This window comes from Oncorhynchus keta, unplaced genomic scaffold, assembly GCF_023373465.1.
Source record: "Oncorhynchus keta strain PuntledgeMale-10-30-2019 unplaced genomic scaffold, Oket_V2 Un_scaffold_19483_pilon_pilon, whole genome shotgun sequence".
Classification (NCBI taxonomy): domain Eukaryota; kingdom Metazoa; phylum Chordata; class Actinopteri; order Salmoniformes; family Salmonidae; genus Oncorhynchus; species Oncorhynchus keta.
In genome coordinates, this window is record NW_026290847.1 from 43,802 (window position 1) to 61,442 (window position 17,641).

General features: G+C 44.8%; 2 protein-coding genes across 2 annotated transcripts; one reads left to right on the forward strand and one right to left on the reverse strand.

Moving 5' to 3' along the window:
• Positions 1–4,403: 4,403 nt before the first annotated feature.
• Positions 4,404–7,641, reverse strand: LOC127927934 (protein Flattop-like; the record flags this gene model as incomplete). Its single annotated transcript, XM_052514689.1, has 5 exons — positions 7,484–7,641; positions 7,333–7,395; positions 7,006–7,083; positions 6,672–6,890; positions 4,404–4,520 (listed from the first exon to the last, which is right to left on the reverse strand). Coding segments are annotated over exons 1-5 (546 nt in total), but the record flags the coding sequence as incomplete, so codon positions are not given.
• Positions 7,642–14,673: 7,032 nt separating this feature from the next.
• LOC118383734 (cyclin-Q) lies at positions 14,674–15,529 on the forward strand. Its single transcript, XM_035770177.2, has 2 exons — positions 14,674–15,091; positions 15,316–15,529. Exons 1-2 carry the CDS (start codon positions 14,935–14,937, stop codon positions 15,501–15,503), a joined length of 345 nt encoding a protein of 114 aa, XP_035626070.1. The 5' UTR covers positions 14,674–14,934; the 3' UTR covers positions 15,504–15,529.
• The last annotated feature ends 2,112 nt before the right edge of the window (positions 15,530–17,641 follow it).

Below are 17,641 nucleotides of genomic sequence, written 5' to 3' on the forward strand. Positions count from 1 at the left end.
ACTAGCATGTCTCTACTAGCATGTCTCTGCTACTAGCATGTCTCTGCTACTAGCATGTCTCTGCTAGCATGTCTCTGCTACTAGCATGTCTCTGCTAGCATGTCTCTACTAGCATGTCTCTGCTACTAGCATGTCTCTGCTACTAGCATGTCTCTACTAGCATGTCTCTGCTACTAGCATGTCTCTACTAGCATGTCTCGACTACTAGCATGTCTCTGCTACTAGCATGTCTCTACTACTAGCAAATCTCTGCTACTAGCATGTCTCTGCTACTAGCATATCTCTGCTACTAGCATGTCTCTACTAGCATGTCTCTGCTACTAGCATGTCTCTGCTACTAGCATGTCTCTGCTACTAGCATGTCTCTACTAGCATGTCTCTACTAGCATGTCTCTGCTACTAGCATGTCTCTGCTACTAGCATGTCTCTACTAGCATGACTCTGCTACTAGCATGTCTCTGCTACTAGCATGTCTCTGCTAGCATGTCTCTGCTACTAGCATGTCTCTGCTAGCATGTCTCTGCTACTAGCATGTCTCTGCTACTAGCATGTCTCTGCTACTATCATATCTCTGCTACTAGCATGTCTCTACTAGCATGTCTCTGCTACTAGCATGTCTCTACAAGCATGTCTCTGCTAGCATGTCTCTGCTACTAGCATGTCTCTACTAGCATGTCTCTGCTACTAGCATATCTCTGCTACTAGCATGTCTCTACTAGCATGTCTCTACTAGCATGTCTCTGCTACTAGCATGTCTCTGCTACTAGCATGTCTCTACTAGCATGTCTCTGCTACTAGCATGTCTCTACTAGCATGTCTCTGCTAGCATGTCTCTGCTACTAGCATGTCTCTGCTACTAGCATGTCTCTACTAGCATGTCTCGACTACTAGCATGTCTCTGCTACTAGCATGTCTCTACTACTAGCATATCTCTGCTACTAGCATGTCTCTGCTACTAGCATATCTCTGCTACTAGCATGTCACTACTACTAGCATGTCTCTACTACTAGCATGTCTCTGCTACTAGCATGTCTCTGCTACTAGCATGTCTCTACTAGCATGTCTCTGCTACTAGCATGTCTCTACTACTAGCATGTCTCTGCTACTAGCATGTCTCTGCTACTAGCATGTCTCTGCTACTAGCATGTCTCTGCTACTAGCATGTCTCTACTAGCATGTCTCTGCTAGCATGTCTCTGCTACTAGCATGTCTCTGCTAGCATGTCTCTACTAGCATGTCTCTGCTACTAGCATGTCTCTGCTACTAGCATGTCTCTACTAGCATGTCTCTGCTACTAGCATGTCTCTACTAGCATGTCTCGACTACTAGCATGTCTCTGCTACTAGCATGTCTCTACTACTAGCATATCTCTGCTACTAGCATGTCTCTGCTACTAGCATATCTCTGCTACTAGCATGTCTCTACTAGCATGTCTCTACTAGCATGTCTCTGCTACTAGCATGTCTCTGCTACTAGCATATCTCTGTTACTAGCATGTCTCTACTAGCATGTCTCTGCTACTAGCATGTCTCTGCTACTAGCATGTCTCTACTAGCATGACTCTGCTACTAGCATGTCTCTGCTACTAGCATGTCTCTGCTAGCATGTCTCTGCTACTAGCATGTCTCTGCTAGCATGTCTCTGCTACTAGCATGTAAGCATGTCTCTGCTACTAGCATGTCTCTACTACTAGCATATCTCTGCTACTAGCATGTCTCTGCTACTAGCATATCTCTGCTACTAGCATGTCTCTACTAGCATGTCTCTACTAGCATGTCTCTGCTACTAGCATGTCTCTGCTACTAGCATGTCACTACTACTAGCATGTCTCTGCTACTAGCATGTCTCTGCTACTAGCATGTCTCTACTAGCATGTCTCTGCTACTAGCATGTCTCTACTACTAGCATGTCTCTGCTACTAGCATGTCTCTACTACTAGCATGTCTCTGCTACTAGCATGTCTCTACTAGCATATCTCTGCTACTAGCATGTCTCTACTAGCATGTATCTGCTACTAGCATGTCTCTACTAGCATGTCTCTACTAGCATGTCTCTGCTACTAGCATGTCTCTGCTACTAGCATATCTCTGCTACTAGCATGTCTCTACTAGCATGTCTCTACTAGCATGTCTCTGCTACTAGCATGTCTCTGCTACTAGCATGTCTCTGCTAGCATGTCTCTGCTACTCGCATGTCTCTGCTACTAGCATGTCTCTACTAGCATGTCTCTGCTACTAGCATGTCTCTGCTACTAGCATGTCTCTACTAGCATGTCTCTGCTACTAGCATGTCTCTACTAGCATGTCTCGACTACTAGCATGTCTCTGCTACTAGCATGTCTCTACTACTAGCATATCTCTGCTACTAGCATGTCTCTGCTACTAGCATATCTCTGCTACTAGCATGTCACTACTACTAGCATGTCTCTGCTACTAGCATGTCTCTGCTACTAGCATGTCTCTGCTACTAGCATGTCTCTGCTACTAGCATGTCTCTACTAGCATGTCTCTGCTACTAGCATGTCTCTACTACTATTATGTCTCTGCTACTAGCATGTCTCTGCTAGCATGTCTCTGCTACTAGCATGTCTCTGCTACTAGCATGTCTCTGCTACTAGCATGTCTCTACTAGCATGTCTCTGCTACTAGCATGTCTCTGCTACTAGCATGTCTCTACTAGCATGTCTCTGCTACTAGCATGTCTCTACTAGCATGTCTCGACTACTAGCATGTCTCTGCTACTAGCATGTCTCTACTACTACCATGTCTCTGCTACTAGCATGTCTCTGCTACTAGCATATCTCTGCTACTAGCATGTCACTACTACTAGCATGTCTCTGCTACTAGCATGTCTCTGCTACTAGCATGTCTCTACTAGCATGTCTCTACTACTAGCATGTCTCTACTACTAGTATGTCTCTGCTACTAGCATGTCTCTACTACTAGCATGTCTCTGCTACTAGCATGTCTCTACTAGCATGTCTCTGCTACTATCATGTCTCTGCTACTAGCATGCCTCTACTACTAGCATGTATCTGCTACTAGCATGTCTCTGCTACTAGCATGTCTCTGCTACTAGCATGTCACTACTACTAGCATGTCTCTGCTACTAGCATGTCTCTACTACTAGCATGTCTCTGCTACTAGCATGCCTCTACTACTAGCATGTCTCTACTAGCATGTCTCTGCTACTAGCATGTCTCTACTAGCATGTCTCTGCTAGCATGTCTCTACTAGCATGTCTCTGCTAGCATGTCTCTGCTACTAGCATGTCTCTACTAGCATGTCTCTGCTACTAGCATGTCTCTACTACTAGCATGTCTCTGCTACTAGCATGTCTCTACTACTAGCATGTCTCTGCTACTAGCATGTCTCTACTAGCATGTCGCTACTACTAGCATGTCTCTGCTACTAGCATGTCTCTGCTACTAGCATGTCTCTGCTACTTGCATGTCTCTACTAGCATGTCGCTACTACTAGCATGTCTCTGCTACTAGCATGTCTCTGCTACTAGCATGTCTCTGCTACTTGCATGTCTCTACTAGCATGTCGTTACTACTAGCATGTCTCTACTGGCATGTCTCTGCTACTTGCATGTCTCTACTAGCATATCGCTACTACTAGCATGTCTCTACTAGCATGTCTCTGCTACTAGCATGTCTCTGCTACTAGCATGTCTCTACTAGCATGTCTCTACTAGCATGTCTCTGCTACTAGCATGTCTCTACTAGCATGACTCTGCTACTGTCTGTCTGTCTGTCTGTCTGTCTGTCTGTCTGTCTGTCTGTCTGTCTGTCCCCAAATTTGTATTGATATTAAAAATGAAAATCTATGCAAATAATTTCCCAGTTTTCCTCCAACACAACCGACCCTGACACACGCACAGGAAATGGTTTTACAGAGTTTTAATGTTGTATGATTCTGTTAGTGTACATCAGTACACTAACAGCACTCAGTACATCAGGAAACAACATATATTCTGGGTGTGAGACTGCTCTAGAGAAAGATGGAGAGAGAAAGAGATGGGGAGGTAGACATGTTTACTAGTCAACCTGTGTGTGATTATCTTGGGCAGCTGTCCAGAGGTGTTCTCTCTCTCCAGCCGAGGTGTTCCCTCTAGTGGCTGCTCTCTCTCCAGCCGAGGTGTTCCTCTAGTGGCTGCTCTCTCTCCAGCCGAGGTGTTCCTCTAGTGGCTGCTCTCTCTCCAGCCGAGGTGTTCCCTCTAGTGGCTGCTCTCTCTCCAGCCGAGGTGTTCCCTCTAGTGGCTGCTCTCTCTCCAGCCGAGGTGTTCCCTCTAGCGGCTGCTCTCTCTCCAGCCGAGGTGTTCCTCTAGTGGCTGCTCTCTCCAGCCGAGGTGTTCCCTCTAGTGGCTGCTCTCTCCTCCTGCTGTGTGTCTGCTGGTGTCAGGGGACACTGCTCTCTCTCTCTGAGGCTTGAGTCAAAGGTCTCGCCCCACGACCTGATTGCCCAGTGACTGGTCTTTCTCCTGTGACTGGTCTCTGAGGTTGGGGCATTGCAGGTCTGTATGTTGAACAAAGAGAATAAAAAGAGAAGAAGAGATGAGAGGAAAAAGAAGAGGAGGAGAGAGGATAGGGGAGAGGAGGAGAGGATAGGGGAGTGGAGGAGAGAGGAGAGGATAGGGGAGAGAGAGGAGGAGAGGAGATCATTAAGGAGAAGAGGAGCATAAAAGAGAAGAGAGGAGAACATAAAGGAGAGGAGAGGATAAAGGAGAGGTTAAATGAGAGGATAACGGAGAGGAGAGGATAAAGGAGAGGAGAGGAGAGGATAAAGGAGAGGTTAAAGGAGAGGAGAGGATAAAGGAGAGGATAAAGGAGAGGAGAGGATAAAGGAGAGGTTAAAGGAGAGGAGAGGATAAAGGAGAGGTTAAAGGAGAGGAGAGGATAAAGGAGAGGATAAAGGAGAGGAGAGGATAAAGGAGAGGATAAAGGAGAGGATAAAGGAGAGGAGAGGATAAAGGAGAGGAGAGGATAAAGGAGAGGATAAAGGAGAGGAGAGGATAAAGGAGAGGATAAAGGAGAGGAGAGGAGAGGATAAAGGAGAGGAGAGGAGGAGAGCATGATGAGAGGAGAGGATAAAAGAGGGGGAGGAGAGAGCAGAGGAGAGCATAAAATAGAAGAGAGGATAGGAGATGAGGGGAGAGAAGAGCATAAAGGAGAAAAGAGGAGACCACAACAAGAGGAGAGGAGAGAAGATTAGGGGTGAGAAGAGCATAAAGGAGGAGAGAGGAGAGGAGAGAGCAGAGGATAAAGGAGAGGAGAGGAGGAGAGCATGAAGAGAGGAGAGGAGAGAAGGGCATAAAGGACAGGAGAGGAGTGAGGAGAGGACAGCATAAAGGAGAAGAGAGGAGTGAGGAGAGGACAGCATAAAGGAGAAGAGAGGAGTGAGGAGAGGACAGCATAAAGGAGAGGAGAGGAGAGGACAGCATAAAGGAGAAGAGAGGAGTGAGGAGAGGACAGCATAAAGGAGAGGAGAGGAGAGGACAGCATAAAGGAGAAGAGAGGAGTGAGGAGAGGACAGCATAAAGGAGAGGAGAGGAGAGGAGGAGAGGACAGCATAAAGGAGAAGAGAGGAGAGGACAGCATAAAGGAGAAGAGAGGAGAGGAGGAGAGGACAGCATAAAGGAGAATAGAGGAGAGGAGGAGAGGACAGCATAAAGGAGAATAGAGGAGAGGAGGAGAGGACAGCATAAAGGAGAAGAGGAGTGAGGAGAGGACAGCATAAAGGAGAAGAGAGGAGAGGAGGAGAGGACAGCATAAAGGAGAAGAGAGGAGTGAGGAGAGGACAGCATAAAGGAGAAGAGAGGAGTGAGGAGAGGACAGCATAAAGGAGAAGAGAGGAGTGAGGAGAGGACAGCATAAAGGAGAAGAGAGGGAGTGAGGAGAGGACAGCATAAAGGAGAAGAGGAGAGGAGGAGAGGACAGCATAAAGGAGAGGAGAGGAGTGAGGAGAGGACAGCATAAAGGAGAGGAGAGGAGAGGAGGAGAGGACAGCATAAAGGAGAAGAGAGGAGTGAGGAGAGGACAGCATAAAGGAGAGGAGAGGAGAGGAGGAGAGGACAGCATAAAGGAGAAGAGAGGAGTGAGGAGAGGACAGCATAAAGGAGAAGAGAGGAGAGGAGGAGAGGACAGCATAAAGGAGAAGAGAGGAGAGGACAGCATAAAGGAGAAGAGAGGAGTGAGGAGAGGACAGCATAAAGGAGAAGAGAGGAGAGGAGGAGAGGACAGCATAAAGGAGAAGAGAGGAGTGAGGAGAGGACAGCATAAAGGAGAATAGAGGAGTGAGGAGAGGACAGCATAAAGGAGAATAGAGGAGGAGGAGAGGACAGCATAAAGGAGAATAGAGGAGTGAGGAGAGGACAGCATAAAGGAGAAGAGAGGAGTGAGGAGAGGACAGCATAAAGGAGAATAGAGGAGAGGAGGAGAGGACAGCATAAAGGAGAAGAGAGGAGTGAGGAGAGGACAGCATAAAGGAGAGGGGAGGAGAGGAGGAGAGGACAGCATGAAGGAGAAGAGAGGAGTGAGGAGAGGACAGCATAAAGGAGAGGAGAGGAGAGGAGGAGAGGACAGCATAAAGGAGAAGAGAGGAGTGAGGAGAGGACAGCATAAAGGAGAGGAGGGGAGAGGAGAGGAAAGGAGAGAGAATGTGTCTAACCTGAACCTCTTCCATCTGACTGTCTGCGGCTGGTGTGGTGGTGGTTTTGTCAGCCATGTGTGTGTGGATGTCAAGTCCGGAGTGTGTGTGTGAGTGTTTGTATGTGTGTGTGAGACGCTGTCTGCCCTCCTCAGAGCGAGCCGTGGGGTTGATGGAGGCAGGAGGGAGACGAGCAGGCAGCTCCCATGTCCCCTTAAAATCTGGCCACGCACTGCCACGCTACACGCACACACACACACACACATAATTAAGCACAGACAGACATCCATAAGCACATAAATATACATGCATGTACAGGTCTCAGTGTGTGTATGTGTGTGTGTTGTTCACTAACCTTAGCCTTCACTCCCGGTAGGAGATGTCCTCGGTCACTGGCGATGAAGATGGTGTGACCCTCTGCTGCTGAGGGCCTCTACACACACACACACACACACACACACACACACACACACACACACACACACACACACACACACACACACACACACACACACACACACACACACACACACACACACACACACACACACACACACACACACACACACAGTTAATTTAAACTAAGGTCAACTCATGGAGAGAAAGTAACACTATTTGCGTATTTGTCTTGCAAAACTCACAAACAACACTTAACGTTAGCTAAGTACTGTAAATTAGTTACCTCCTTGAAATGCTTCGGCACGGTCCAATTTTGCAGTTTCTGCGAGTTGAAAGCATTTTCATACTAAAACACACAACAGCACATGTTTACTGCTCTACACAATAACAAAAAGTGTGTTTTAACGAATGAATGTTGTCATTTTTTGTTTTACCTGATTAGCCGAGTAACCTGACGACATGCCTGGCGGCCAGCGACTCTGTTTGTCGTTGACAGGTTGCATAGCAACAACGGAGCGTTGCAGGAAGTTGTCGACACCGTCTGTGTCAGTTGTCAGCTCGCAGCTTCACTCTTCTTCTACTGACTACTTGCTCCCGATAGTTTGAGAGAAAACATAGGAAGAAGAGTGAAGGAGACAGAGGAGGAAAGGTAAAGGATATTATTACAGAGCCTGACAATTTATTATTCCAAACAATGTTTTGAGATAAAATACAAAACATGAGGCAAGCAATGGGAATCTGTTAACCAAAGTATGAAAAGGTATGTGCCTTAATCCTTTTTGTCTTTCTGAAGACAAATGCCCTGTTGTCCTGAGAACAATGTCCATGGAAACTTGACCGTATTCAGTGACACGATCAAGATGCTCGGAGGCCAGGACCGCTGTGCTGTGGAGTCAGCTGCAATTCTGAGAAACATTGAGGCAAAATTGACTGCAAGACGTGATGACAACTTCATTCCAGTTTTGGTCAGAGGACTTCTGAGAGAGCTAGAGGGAAATTGAGCAATGTCTGAAGAGAGCTTTCTCCAAACATCCCAATCATTCTTCACTACGGCTGTGAACTACTTGCAAGCATATGGAAAGCACACAGACAATCTAAAATATTGACTTTGTCTCCTTTTAAAAAGGCAACCTCAGCATGAAGAGATCCAGAAGGCAGCCAGACTGCAGGAAAAATGCCCCAATGTGACCATCAATGAGGATGCATTGTGTGACGAGGTTACTGGCCTGCAAGAGTTCCTAAAAGGGAGATCGCTTGAAGAATGGAAAACATCTGAGACAGCGCTTTGTCAGAGATGGAGCACGTTGGTTACCCATTTCAAAGAGAACGACATCCCACACTCTAACCTGGCTAGATTAGCGTCTGTTGTCATGTGCTTACCTGGAAGTAATGGACCAGTCGAGAGTGTTCTCCCAAATGAATGATCTATGGACAGCAGCAAGAAATAGGTTCACTGTTCCTGCCATCAAGGCCATGCTTATTGTGAAGACAAACTCCAACCTCCCCTGCCAGGAGTTCATGGAGAAGCTGGCCAAAGACAGAGCAATCCTGAAGAAAATACATTCTTCTGAGAAATATACAGATTAGGTTGGAATAAATGGTAACTACACAATCTCATCACCGTCTTATTTCTTCATTATGTTGTTAAGTATTTCACATAGACTATTGACTGTTTTTTAAAGGTCACATGTTCTCTTCTGCTCTTATACTAACCAGACTAGCAGGACCACTGAATGTCTGTTCAGAGGTTCTACCAGACTGACCACTGAATGGCTGTTCAGATCAGTTCTACCCAGACTAGCAGGACCACTGAATGTCTGTTCAGACTACCCAGACTAGCAGGACCACTGAATGTCTGTTCAGATCAGTTCTACCCAGACTAGCAGGACCACTGAATGTCTGTTCAGATCAGTTCTACCCAGACTAGCAGGACCACTGAATGTCTGTTCAGATCAGTTCTCACCCAGACTAGCAGGACCACTGAATGGCTGTTCAGATCAGTTCTACCCAGACTAGCAGGACCACTGAATGGCTGTTCAGATCAGTTCTACCCAGACTACCAGGACCACTGATGGCTGGCTGTCTACCCAGATACCAGGACCACTGTTCTCAGACCCAGACTAGCAGGACCACTGAATGGCTGTTCAGATCAGTTCTACCCAGACTAGCAGGACCACTGAATGGCTGTTCAGATCAGTTCTGTCTTGTCTATAGTGTTTCTGTAGTGTAGTTGTTTTCTCTATCACAGTGGGCCTGTTAGAATAAATACATGAAACCGGAATTGTCCCCTTTTAAAAAATGTCATAGATAATACCATTGGATATTTGAATTGACAGCCGAACTGGAAATCTGGTCACCTTATGTTACATACCCATAACATCAGTACAATTCCACAACATCTGCTACAGAAACAGAACTGTGCTATTTGGGTAACAGAATGCAAGTGTCTGTTGTTTAGAGCCACTGCTGAGCCAATAAGAATGGGGCCAGCCCTACCAGTAGAGGGACATGAAGCTGGCCAGGGGCCTGTTGCACAAAACTAGGATAAGGGATTAAGCCAGGATATCTTGTTGATCCTGGCTCAATTGATCCGTAATCCGGTTGCACTAAAGATGGATAGGGGGCAGGAGGATATGTTATGGTATAAAATTACCCATGGAGATTATTCTGTGGAGCTAGCCTGCTCCAGACCAGGCTAAATTCAGGATCTATTTAATCTCATCCTAATGTCAGTCAGCAGTCACCACAAATGAAACCAATAGTTATTTCACTGCTCACTATACATTGTTATCACATATAACTAGACCCCTGTCATTATTTAAATGTTTGTGATCATTAATTTTCAATGATTTTGGATAAAAAATGATTTTTAGATGTTGCTATCATTAGATAATTTACAGTTTCCCATAGACTATATATAAAATGATAGAATATTAGGGCCACAGAGGGAAAAAAGACAAGTCATAATATTGTAACCAGTTGTTTTAAAAGGAGGACAGTTGTTAAAATGACAGATGCGGGGCATTTCATGAAATTGTACTTCAGTATGGTTTCATAAACAAAGACATGCTGATGTGCCAGAATATTAAGTATCACATTGTCATAAGTATCAAAACTGTAAAAACAATATGTAGCTTTCTGCAGAAAGAACCAGCCTCATAAATTTATGACTTCATCCTTTTTCTTCAGTGTGGCCCTGAAGTACTTCTGTCATATAAACAAATACACATTCCATATGAATATAAAACACAATGTGTAACATTATGTTTCCTTTATTGAATAAGGACTAAACAAAGCAGGTAAACCATCAGCTCCTTTCCGAAACTGAAGTCACAGTGACTCTACAAGATGGAAAGCACAGAATCCAAGCATATTATACAAAATGATACATACACATTCAAAGGTCTGTATATAACACACCCTGCATGTCTGCACACTAAAATAAATGCAGGACAAATCCCATACACATCAACTGAACAGACAAATGAATGGATGCAGTAGCCTCCCTGCAGCCTTGTATTACACACAGTATACCGCACAAACATCATAAGAGGCCAAATTAAGTAAAAACGAACCCAAAAAACCAAATTCCTCTGCCACGCAGGACATATTTAACCAAAATTAAAAGCACACATACTAACTAAAATAATTCAACACATATTGGTCCCTCAGCAGCCGACCACTGTCGTCATCAGGGAAGATTGCCGGATTGTCCCAGTCCATGGCTGGTGGCACTCTAGGGGGCCCTCTCCTTCCTCAGGCAGGCCACATTGTGGAGGACAGCACAAGCCACAGTAATATCACATGCCCTAACAGGGCTGACCCTTAATTTGTGAAGGCAGTGAAAGCGTGCCTTCAGGAGGCCAAAGGTCATTTCAACTCTGGCCCTGGTCCTGGCATGGGCATGGTTGTAGGCCTGCTGTGCTTCCTGGGGTCTGTGAAGGTGTCAGGAGAAAAGGCTGGCAGCCATACCCCTGTCTCCCAGCAACACACCAGAGAATTCACCTGTCAACACAAAATCTCATCATTACTACCTCATAAACACAGTGATATTCTTGACACAGCCATGATGGTTATAAATAGGGTTGTGTGGCTTACCTTGTGATAGGCACTGATAGATTTCAGAGGCCCGAAAGATTCTGGAGTCATGGACTGAGCCAGGCCATTTTGCCACAACATTGCTGATCACACAGTCAGCATTGCAGACCATCTGAAATCATAAGATGAGGAATATTACACCAATCAATGCACATCACTGGCAGATTTTTTGCTTATTTTCCTAGGTAATTTTGCTCAAGAAAATATTCAAGATGTTTTTTAGATATTTTTTACTGAAAACAAGACAAAATACTAAGTAAGAAAGACATTTTTGCAGTGCAGTGAGCAACCGACCTTGGGTCCTTTGAAAGGCGCTATATAAATTAAAGTGATTATTATTATAGCTCATCTATTTATTCAATTAAATTTTATTTATATAGCACTTTTCACAATTGTTTCATTCTGTCAAAGCAGCTTTACATTAATGAAAGCAGGAGAAACACAAAAAAACGGTGGACAACATAGAAGCAGAGTACAACGGCTAAGATTAAACCGTACTGAGCGTAGTAACGTTAAATAATAATGTAAGGCTTTAATAATAATTTATCATAGCTTTATACAGTGTGATGGACTTACTTTACACAATTTCACTCATATCTGCAGTGCATTTCAATTAAAAATTTAACCGTTTCATAATTACAGTACAACTGCGTTTTTGGAGATGTGAATTAAATATTTGAATTGTAATTGTGATGTTTCAGCGGAGCGGTGAGTGTGTAATTTGTGCACTACTTACGCATTCAGGCGGTCTGCAATACTTTGCCACGCTTTTTCTCTTTGCTTTATCACTGTGGCGGTGTTGCCTTTCTTCTTAATTATATCTTTTACCTCCTCGTATGCCTCCATGAAGATTTGTGCTTCCGACGGGGAAAAGTACGCGGCTCTAGTTGCCATGGTAAATCAGTTAATCTGTGATCTGTGGCGGGGTCTATTTGAGTGAGCCGTGACCGCGCACCTATCCAGGATTGGTTTCACCTGGCTTAATGAATCCGTGTCTGCTCATCCTGGCTTGGTCTTTGTGCAACCAATTAAGCCTGGACGCACATGTTTTGGCTTCATTGAGCTCAGTTTAGTCATTTATCCCGGATGTCTTAATTCTACTTTTGTGCAACAGGCCCCAGACCTGCAGCTGCACCAAACAACAACAACACCTTGTTGTTTATTACCGTTCTCCTAGCAGCAGGATATTATGCTGTCAGGATCGCAGATTTTTCCTTCACAATAAGAGTCCCCCAAGTACAACTGTTTTTCACAGCATTGCAATCCTCTTTGAAAAAATAAATGGTAAAGTTGTTGTAGGGTCTCTACTAACCAATTATGGTTGTTTTGGACAGGGAGACTGTGTCTCATGGCCTGCTGCTGGCTTTTCACTCCACTGCCTCTACAACCCCCAATACAATACACTGTATCAATGATGTTGCTCTTGCTGCGGGCGATTCCCTGATCCACCTCTACGCAGACGACACCATTCTATATACTTTTCGGCCGTCATTGGACACTGTGCTATCAAACCTCAAACGAGCTTCAATGCCATACAGCACTCCTTCCGTGGCCTCCAACTGCTCTTAAGCGAGTAAAACCAAATGCATGCTTTTCAACCGATCGCTGCCTGCACCCGCATGCCCGACTAGCATCACCACCCTGGATGGTTCCAACCTTGAATATGTGGACATCTATAAGTACCTAGGTGTCTGGCTAGACTGCAAACTCTCCTTCCAGACTCACATCAAACATCTCAATCAAAAAATCAAATCCAGAGTCGGCTTTCTATTCCGCAACAAAGCCTCCTTCACTCACGCTGCCAAGCTTACCTAGTAAAATTGACTATCCTACCGATCCTCGACCGGCGATGTCATCTACAAAATGGCTTCCAACACTCTACTCAGCAAACTGGATGCAGTCTATCACAGTGCCATCCGTTTTGTCACTAAAGCACCTTATACCACCCACCACTGCGACTTGTATGCTCTAGTCGGCTGGCCCTCACTACATATTCGCCGCCAGACCCACTGGCTCCAGGTCATTTACAAGTCCATGCTAGGTAAAGCTCCGCCTTATCTCAGTTCACTGGTCACGATGGCAACACCCATCCGTAGCACGCGCTCCAGCAGGTGTATCTCACTGATCATCCCTAAAGCCAACACCTCATTTGGCGCTCTTCGTTCCAGTACTCTGCTGCCTGTGACTGGAACGAATTGCAAAAATCGCTGAAGTTGGAGACTTTTATCTCCCTCACCAACTTCAAACATCAGCTATCCGAGCAGCTAACCGGTCGCTGCAGCTGTACATAGTCTATAGGTAAATAGCTCACCCTTTTCACCTACCTCATTCCCATACTGTTTTTATACTGTTTTTATTTATTTACTTTTCTGCTCTTTTGCACACCAATATCTCTACCTGTACATGCCCATCTGATCATTTATCACTCCAGTGTTAATCTGCAAAATTGTATTATTCGCCCTACCTCCTCATGCCTTTTGCACATTGTATATAGACTGCCCATTTTTTTCTACTGTGTTATTGACTTGCTAATTGTTTACTCCATGTGTAACTCTGTGTTGTCTGTTCACACTGCTATGCTTTATCTTGGCCAGGTCGCAGTTGCAAATGAGAACTTGTTCTCAACTAGCCTACCTGGTTAAATAAAGGTGAAATAAAAATAAAAATAAAATAAAACTGTAATAGACTGTACATGGAATAAACATTGGGTTGTAGACAGACAACTGCTGGGTATGTACGACACAATCCCCCTCCAAAACTACACATGTTTGCTTAGTAGAGACCCTTCTGAGTATTTCCACCCACTTTAGCTGAGACCAGTAGAACATTTTTTTTCTCTACAAGCCAATATGTTTTCATGTACAGTCTATTACAGTGTATTGCATTGAGGACTATGGGAGCTGGAGAAGGAAATTCTGCTAGGTATGTATGTCTAATAGGGTGGCGCACAATGGGCCCCTCGTCATCCGGGTTAGGGGAGGGTTTGGCCGGGGTAGACCGTCATTGTAAATTAAGAATGTGTTCTTAGCTGACTTGCCTAGTTAAATAAATGTTAAATAAAAAGAAAGTATGACACAGTCCCCCTTCAAAACTAACCGTATTTGGTTAGTAAAGACCCTACATGAATATTCTACACCAAATCGGTAGAAAAATCTCTACAGCCCAATATTCTCAACTTACCAGTGTTATTCTCAATTCAATTTTTAAATTCAAGGGGCTTTATTGGCATGGGAAACATGTGTTAACATTGCCAAAGCAAGTGAGGTAGACAACATACAAAGTGAATATATATTCTTTCATTATTGGTAAAAAATAATAATTCTCAACCATATTTTGATTTGTTTCCTTAAATGATTCACCTTTCCTTTTCTTGTCGGCACAATAAAAGTAGAAGTGGCCACTGATGTAAAATTCAATATCTTTTGAATGAATTATCCATATTGCAATATTTAGAAATTTGGGCTTTTAGTTTGGAGGTTTCCTTATTAACATACGCACGTGACGTCATCGTTTTTGCTGCTGGCAGAATCGTAGCACGTTTCAGTTCGGTCTCTGATAGTATTGTTGTGCGGAAGTGAGAGACGAGCCAGCGTGTTGGTGGACCAGATAATAATTCCAATTGACTATGATTTGCCCCAATTAGTAGCAGACAAGCTGGGAAGAAACAATATCAACTAGTTAATGGCTATTGTTAACTACTATAGTTAATGTTAGTGTAACATTCTCCATTCTGTACAGGGAAAAGTAGTGTTTAGCTAATAGCTAACGTTAGCTAGCTATTCTAAAGATGGCCAGGTTCATTACACCCGGTTCCATGGGGGCCGTCTCGCGGCTGGACGGTGCACCGGGGGGGAAGAGGGGTGCTCCAGCCTTGGACACTGATACGGACTCCACACGGGAGATTAAAACCCACTTCCGTGTGTGTCGGTTCATCATGGAAACGGGTACAGTACCGAGACAGAACCCCCCCGCCCATATTCACTATGGGTGGTCAGTCTCACCCGGCCTGGGCCGGTGTGGGTGCAGAATTTTGCTCCAGACAAGTGCTAACACATCTGAGTATATCATAATTTATTAGTAGAATAAAGTGTCGAGGCTTGGCTGGCGCAGAAGCTTATACCACCCTGGCCCTTTACCACTCTGTCTCCCCACCTCGCTCTCTCCCTAGGTGTGAAGTTGGGCATGCGTTCGGTGCCCGTGGCGACAGCGTGTGTGTTGTACCACCGGTTCTTCCAGTGTGTGAGTGTGACGGTGTATGAGCCCTACCTGGTGGCTATGAGCTGCATCTACCTAGCAGGCAAGGTGGAGGAGCAGCACCTTCGCACCCGTGACATCATCAACGTGTGTCACAGGTAGGTAGGGCTGTTTTTATATATATACACTAGAGGTCGACCGATTATGATTTTCAACGCCAATAACGATTATTGGAGGATTCAAAAAGCCGATACCGATTAATCAGACCATTTAAAATTATATATATTTTTGTAATAATGACAATTACAACAATACTGAATGAGCACTTATTTTGACTTAATATAATACATCAATAAAATAATTTTAGCCTCAAATAAATGAAACATGTTCAGTTTGGTTTAAATAATGCAAAAACAAAGTGTTGGGAGAAGTAAAAGTGCAATATGTGCCATGTCAGAAAGCTAACGTTTCAGTTCCTTTCTCAGAACATGAGAACATATGAAAGCTGGTGGTTCCTTTTAACATGAGTCTTCAATATTCCCAGGTAAGAAGTTTTAGGTTGTAGTTATTATAGGGATTATAGGACTATTTCTCTCTGTACCATTTGTATTTCATTAACCTTTGACTATTGGATGTTCTTATAGGCACTTTAGTATTGCCAGTGTAACAGTATAGCTTCCATCCCTCTCCTCGCCGCTACCTGGGCTCACATCGACAACAGCTACCCTTGAAGCAGCATTACCCATGCAGAGCAAGGGGGAACAACTACTCAAGTCTCAGAGCGAGTGACATTTGAAACGCTATTAGCGCGCACACCGCTAACTAGCTAGCCATTTCACATCGGTTACACCAGCCTAATCTCGGGAGTTGATAGGTTTGAAGTCATAAGCTGCTCTATCAAATCGTAGACTTAATTATATCATAATAACACACAGAAATAGGTCATGAATATGGTGAATCCGAAACTATCATTTAGAAAACTAAACGTTTATTATTTCAGTGAAATACGGAACCGTTCTGTATTTTTATCTAACGGGTGGCATCCATCAGTCTAAATATTCCTGTTACATTACAAACTTCAATGTTATGTCATAATTATGTACACTTCTGGCAAATTAATTCGCAATGAGCCAGGCAGCCCAAACTGTTGCATAAACCCCTGACTCTGCGTGCAATGACGCAAGAGAAGTGACAGTTTCACCTGGTTAATATTGCCTGCTAACCTGGATTTATTTTAGCTAAATATGCAGGTTTAAAAATATATACTTCTGTGTATTGATTTTAAGAAAGGCATTGGTGTTTATGGTTAGGAACACGTTGGAGCAACGACAGTCCTTTCGTGAATGGGCACCACATCGATTATGCAACGCAGGACACGCTAGATAAACTAGTAATATCATCAACCATGTGTAGTTAACTAGTGATTATGATTGATTGATTGATTGTTTTTAATAAAATAAGTTTAATGCTGGCGAGCAACTTCCACCTTTGCTTCTGCATTAGCGTAACAGGCAGTCTCCTCGTGAGGCAGGTGGTTAGGCGTTGGACTAGTTAGCCGCTGCACTCTGACCACTAGGCTACATGCCTCCTCTACCTCTAACCACTAGGCTACATGCCTCCTCTACACTCTAACCACTAGGCTACATGCACCTCCTCTACACTCTAACTACTAGGCTACATGCCTCCTCTACCTCTAACCACTGGGCTACATGCCGTCCCTACACTCTAACAGCTGGGCTACATGCCGTCCTGCACTCTAACCACTACATGCCACCCTACACTCTAACCACTGGCTACCTGCCTCCTCTACCTCTAACCACTAGGCTACCTGCCTCCTCTACACTCTAACCACTGGGCTACCTGCCTCCTCTACTCTAACCACTGGGCTACCTGCCCCCTACACTCTAACCACTAGGCATGCCTCCTCTACACTCTAACCACTAGGCTACATGCCTCCTCTACCTCTAACCACTGGGCTACATGCCTCCTCCCTACGCTCTAACATGGGCTACCTGCCTCCTCTGCACTCTAGCCACTGCTACTGTCCCTACCTCTCACCACTAGGCTGCATGCCACCTCACACTCTAACCACTAAGGCTACATGCCATCTGCCTCTAACCACTGCTGGGCTGCCTGCCCCCCTGCACTCTGACCGCTGGGCTGCCTGCCTCCTCTGCCTCTAGCCACTGGGCTGCCTGCTTGTCCTCTGCACTCTGACCGCTGGGCTGCCCCCTGCACTCTAACCGCTGGGCTACCTGCATCCTCTACCTCCTGACCACTGGGCTACATGCGGATCCTCT

Excerpts from the sequence above, each read along its gene's own strand:
- LOC118383734 (XM_035770177.2), top strand. The coding sequence starts at position 14,935 with ATGGCCAGGTTCATTACACCCGGTTCCATGGGGGCCGTCTCGCGGCTG. Across the intron at positions 15,092-15,315 it reads TCGGTTCATCATGGAAACGG|GTGTGAAGTTGGGCATGCGT; the intron begins GTACAGTACCGA and ends CTCTCTCCCTAG.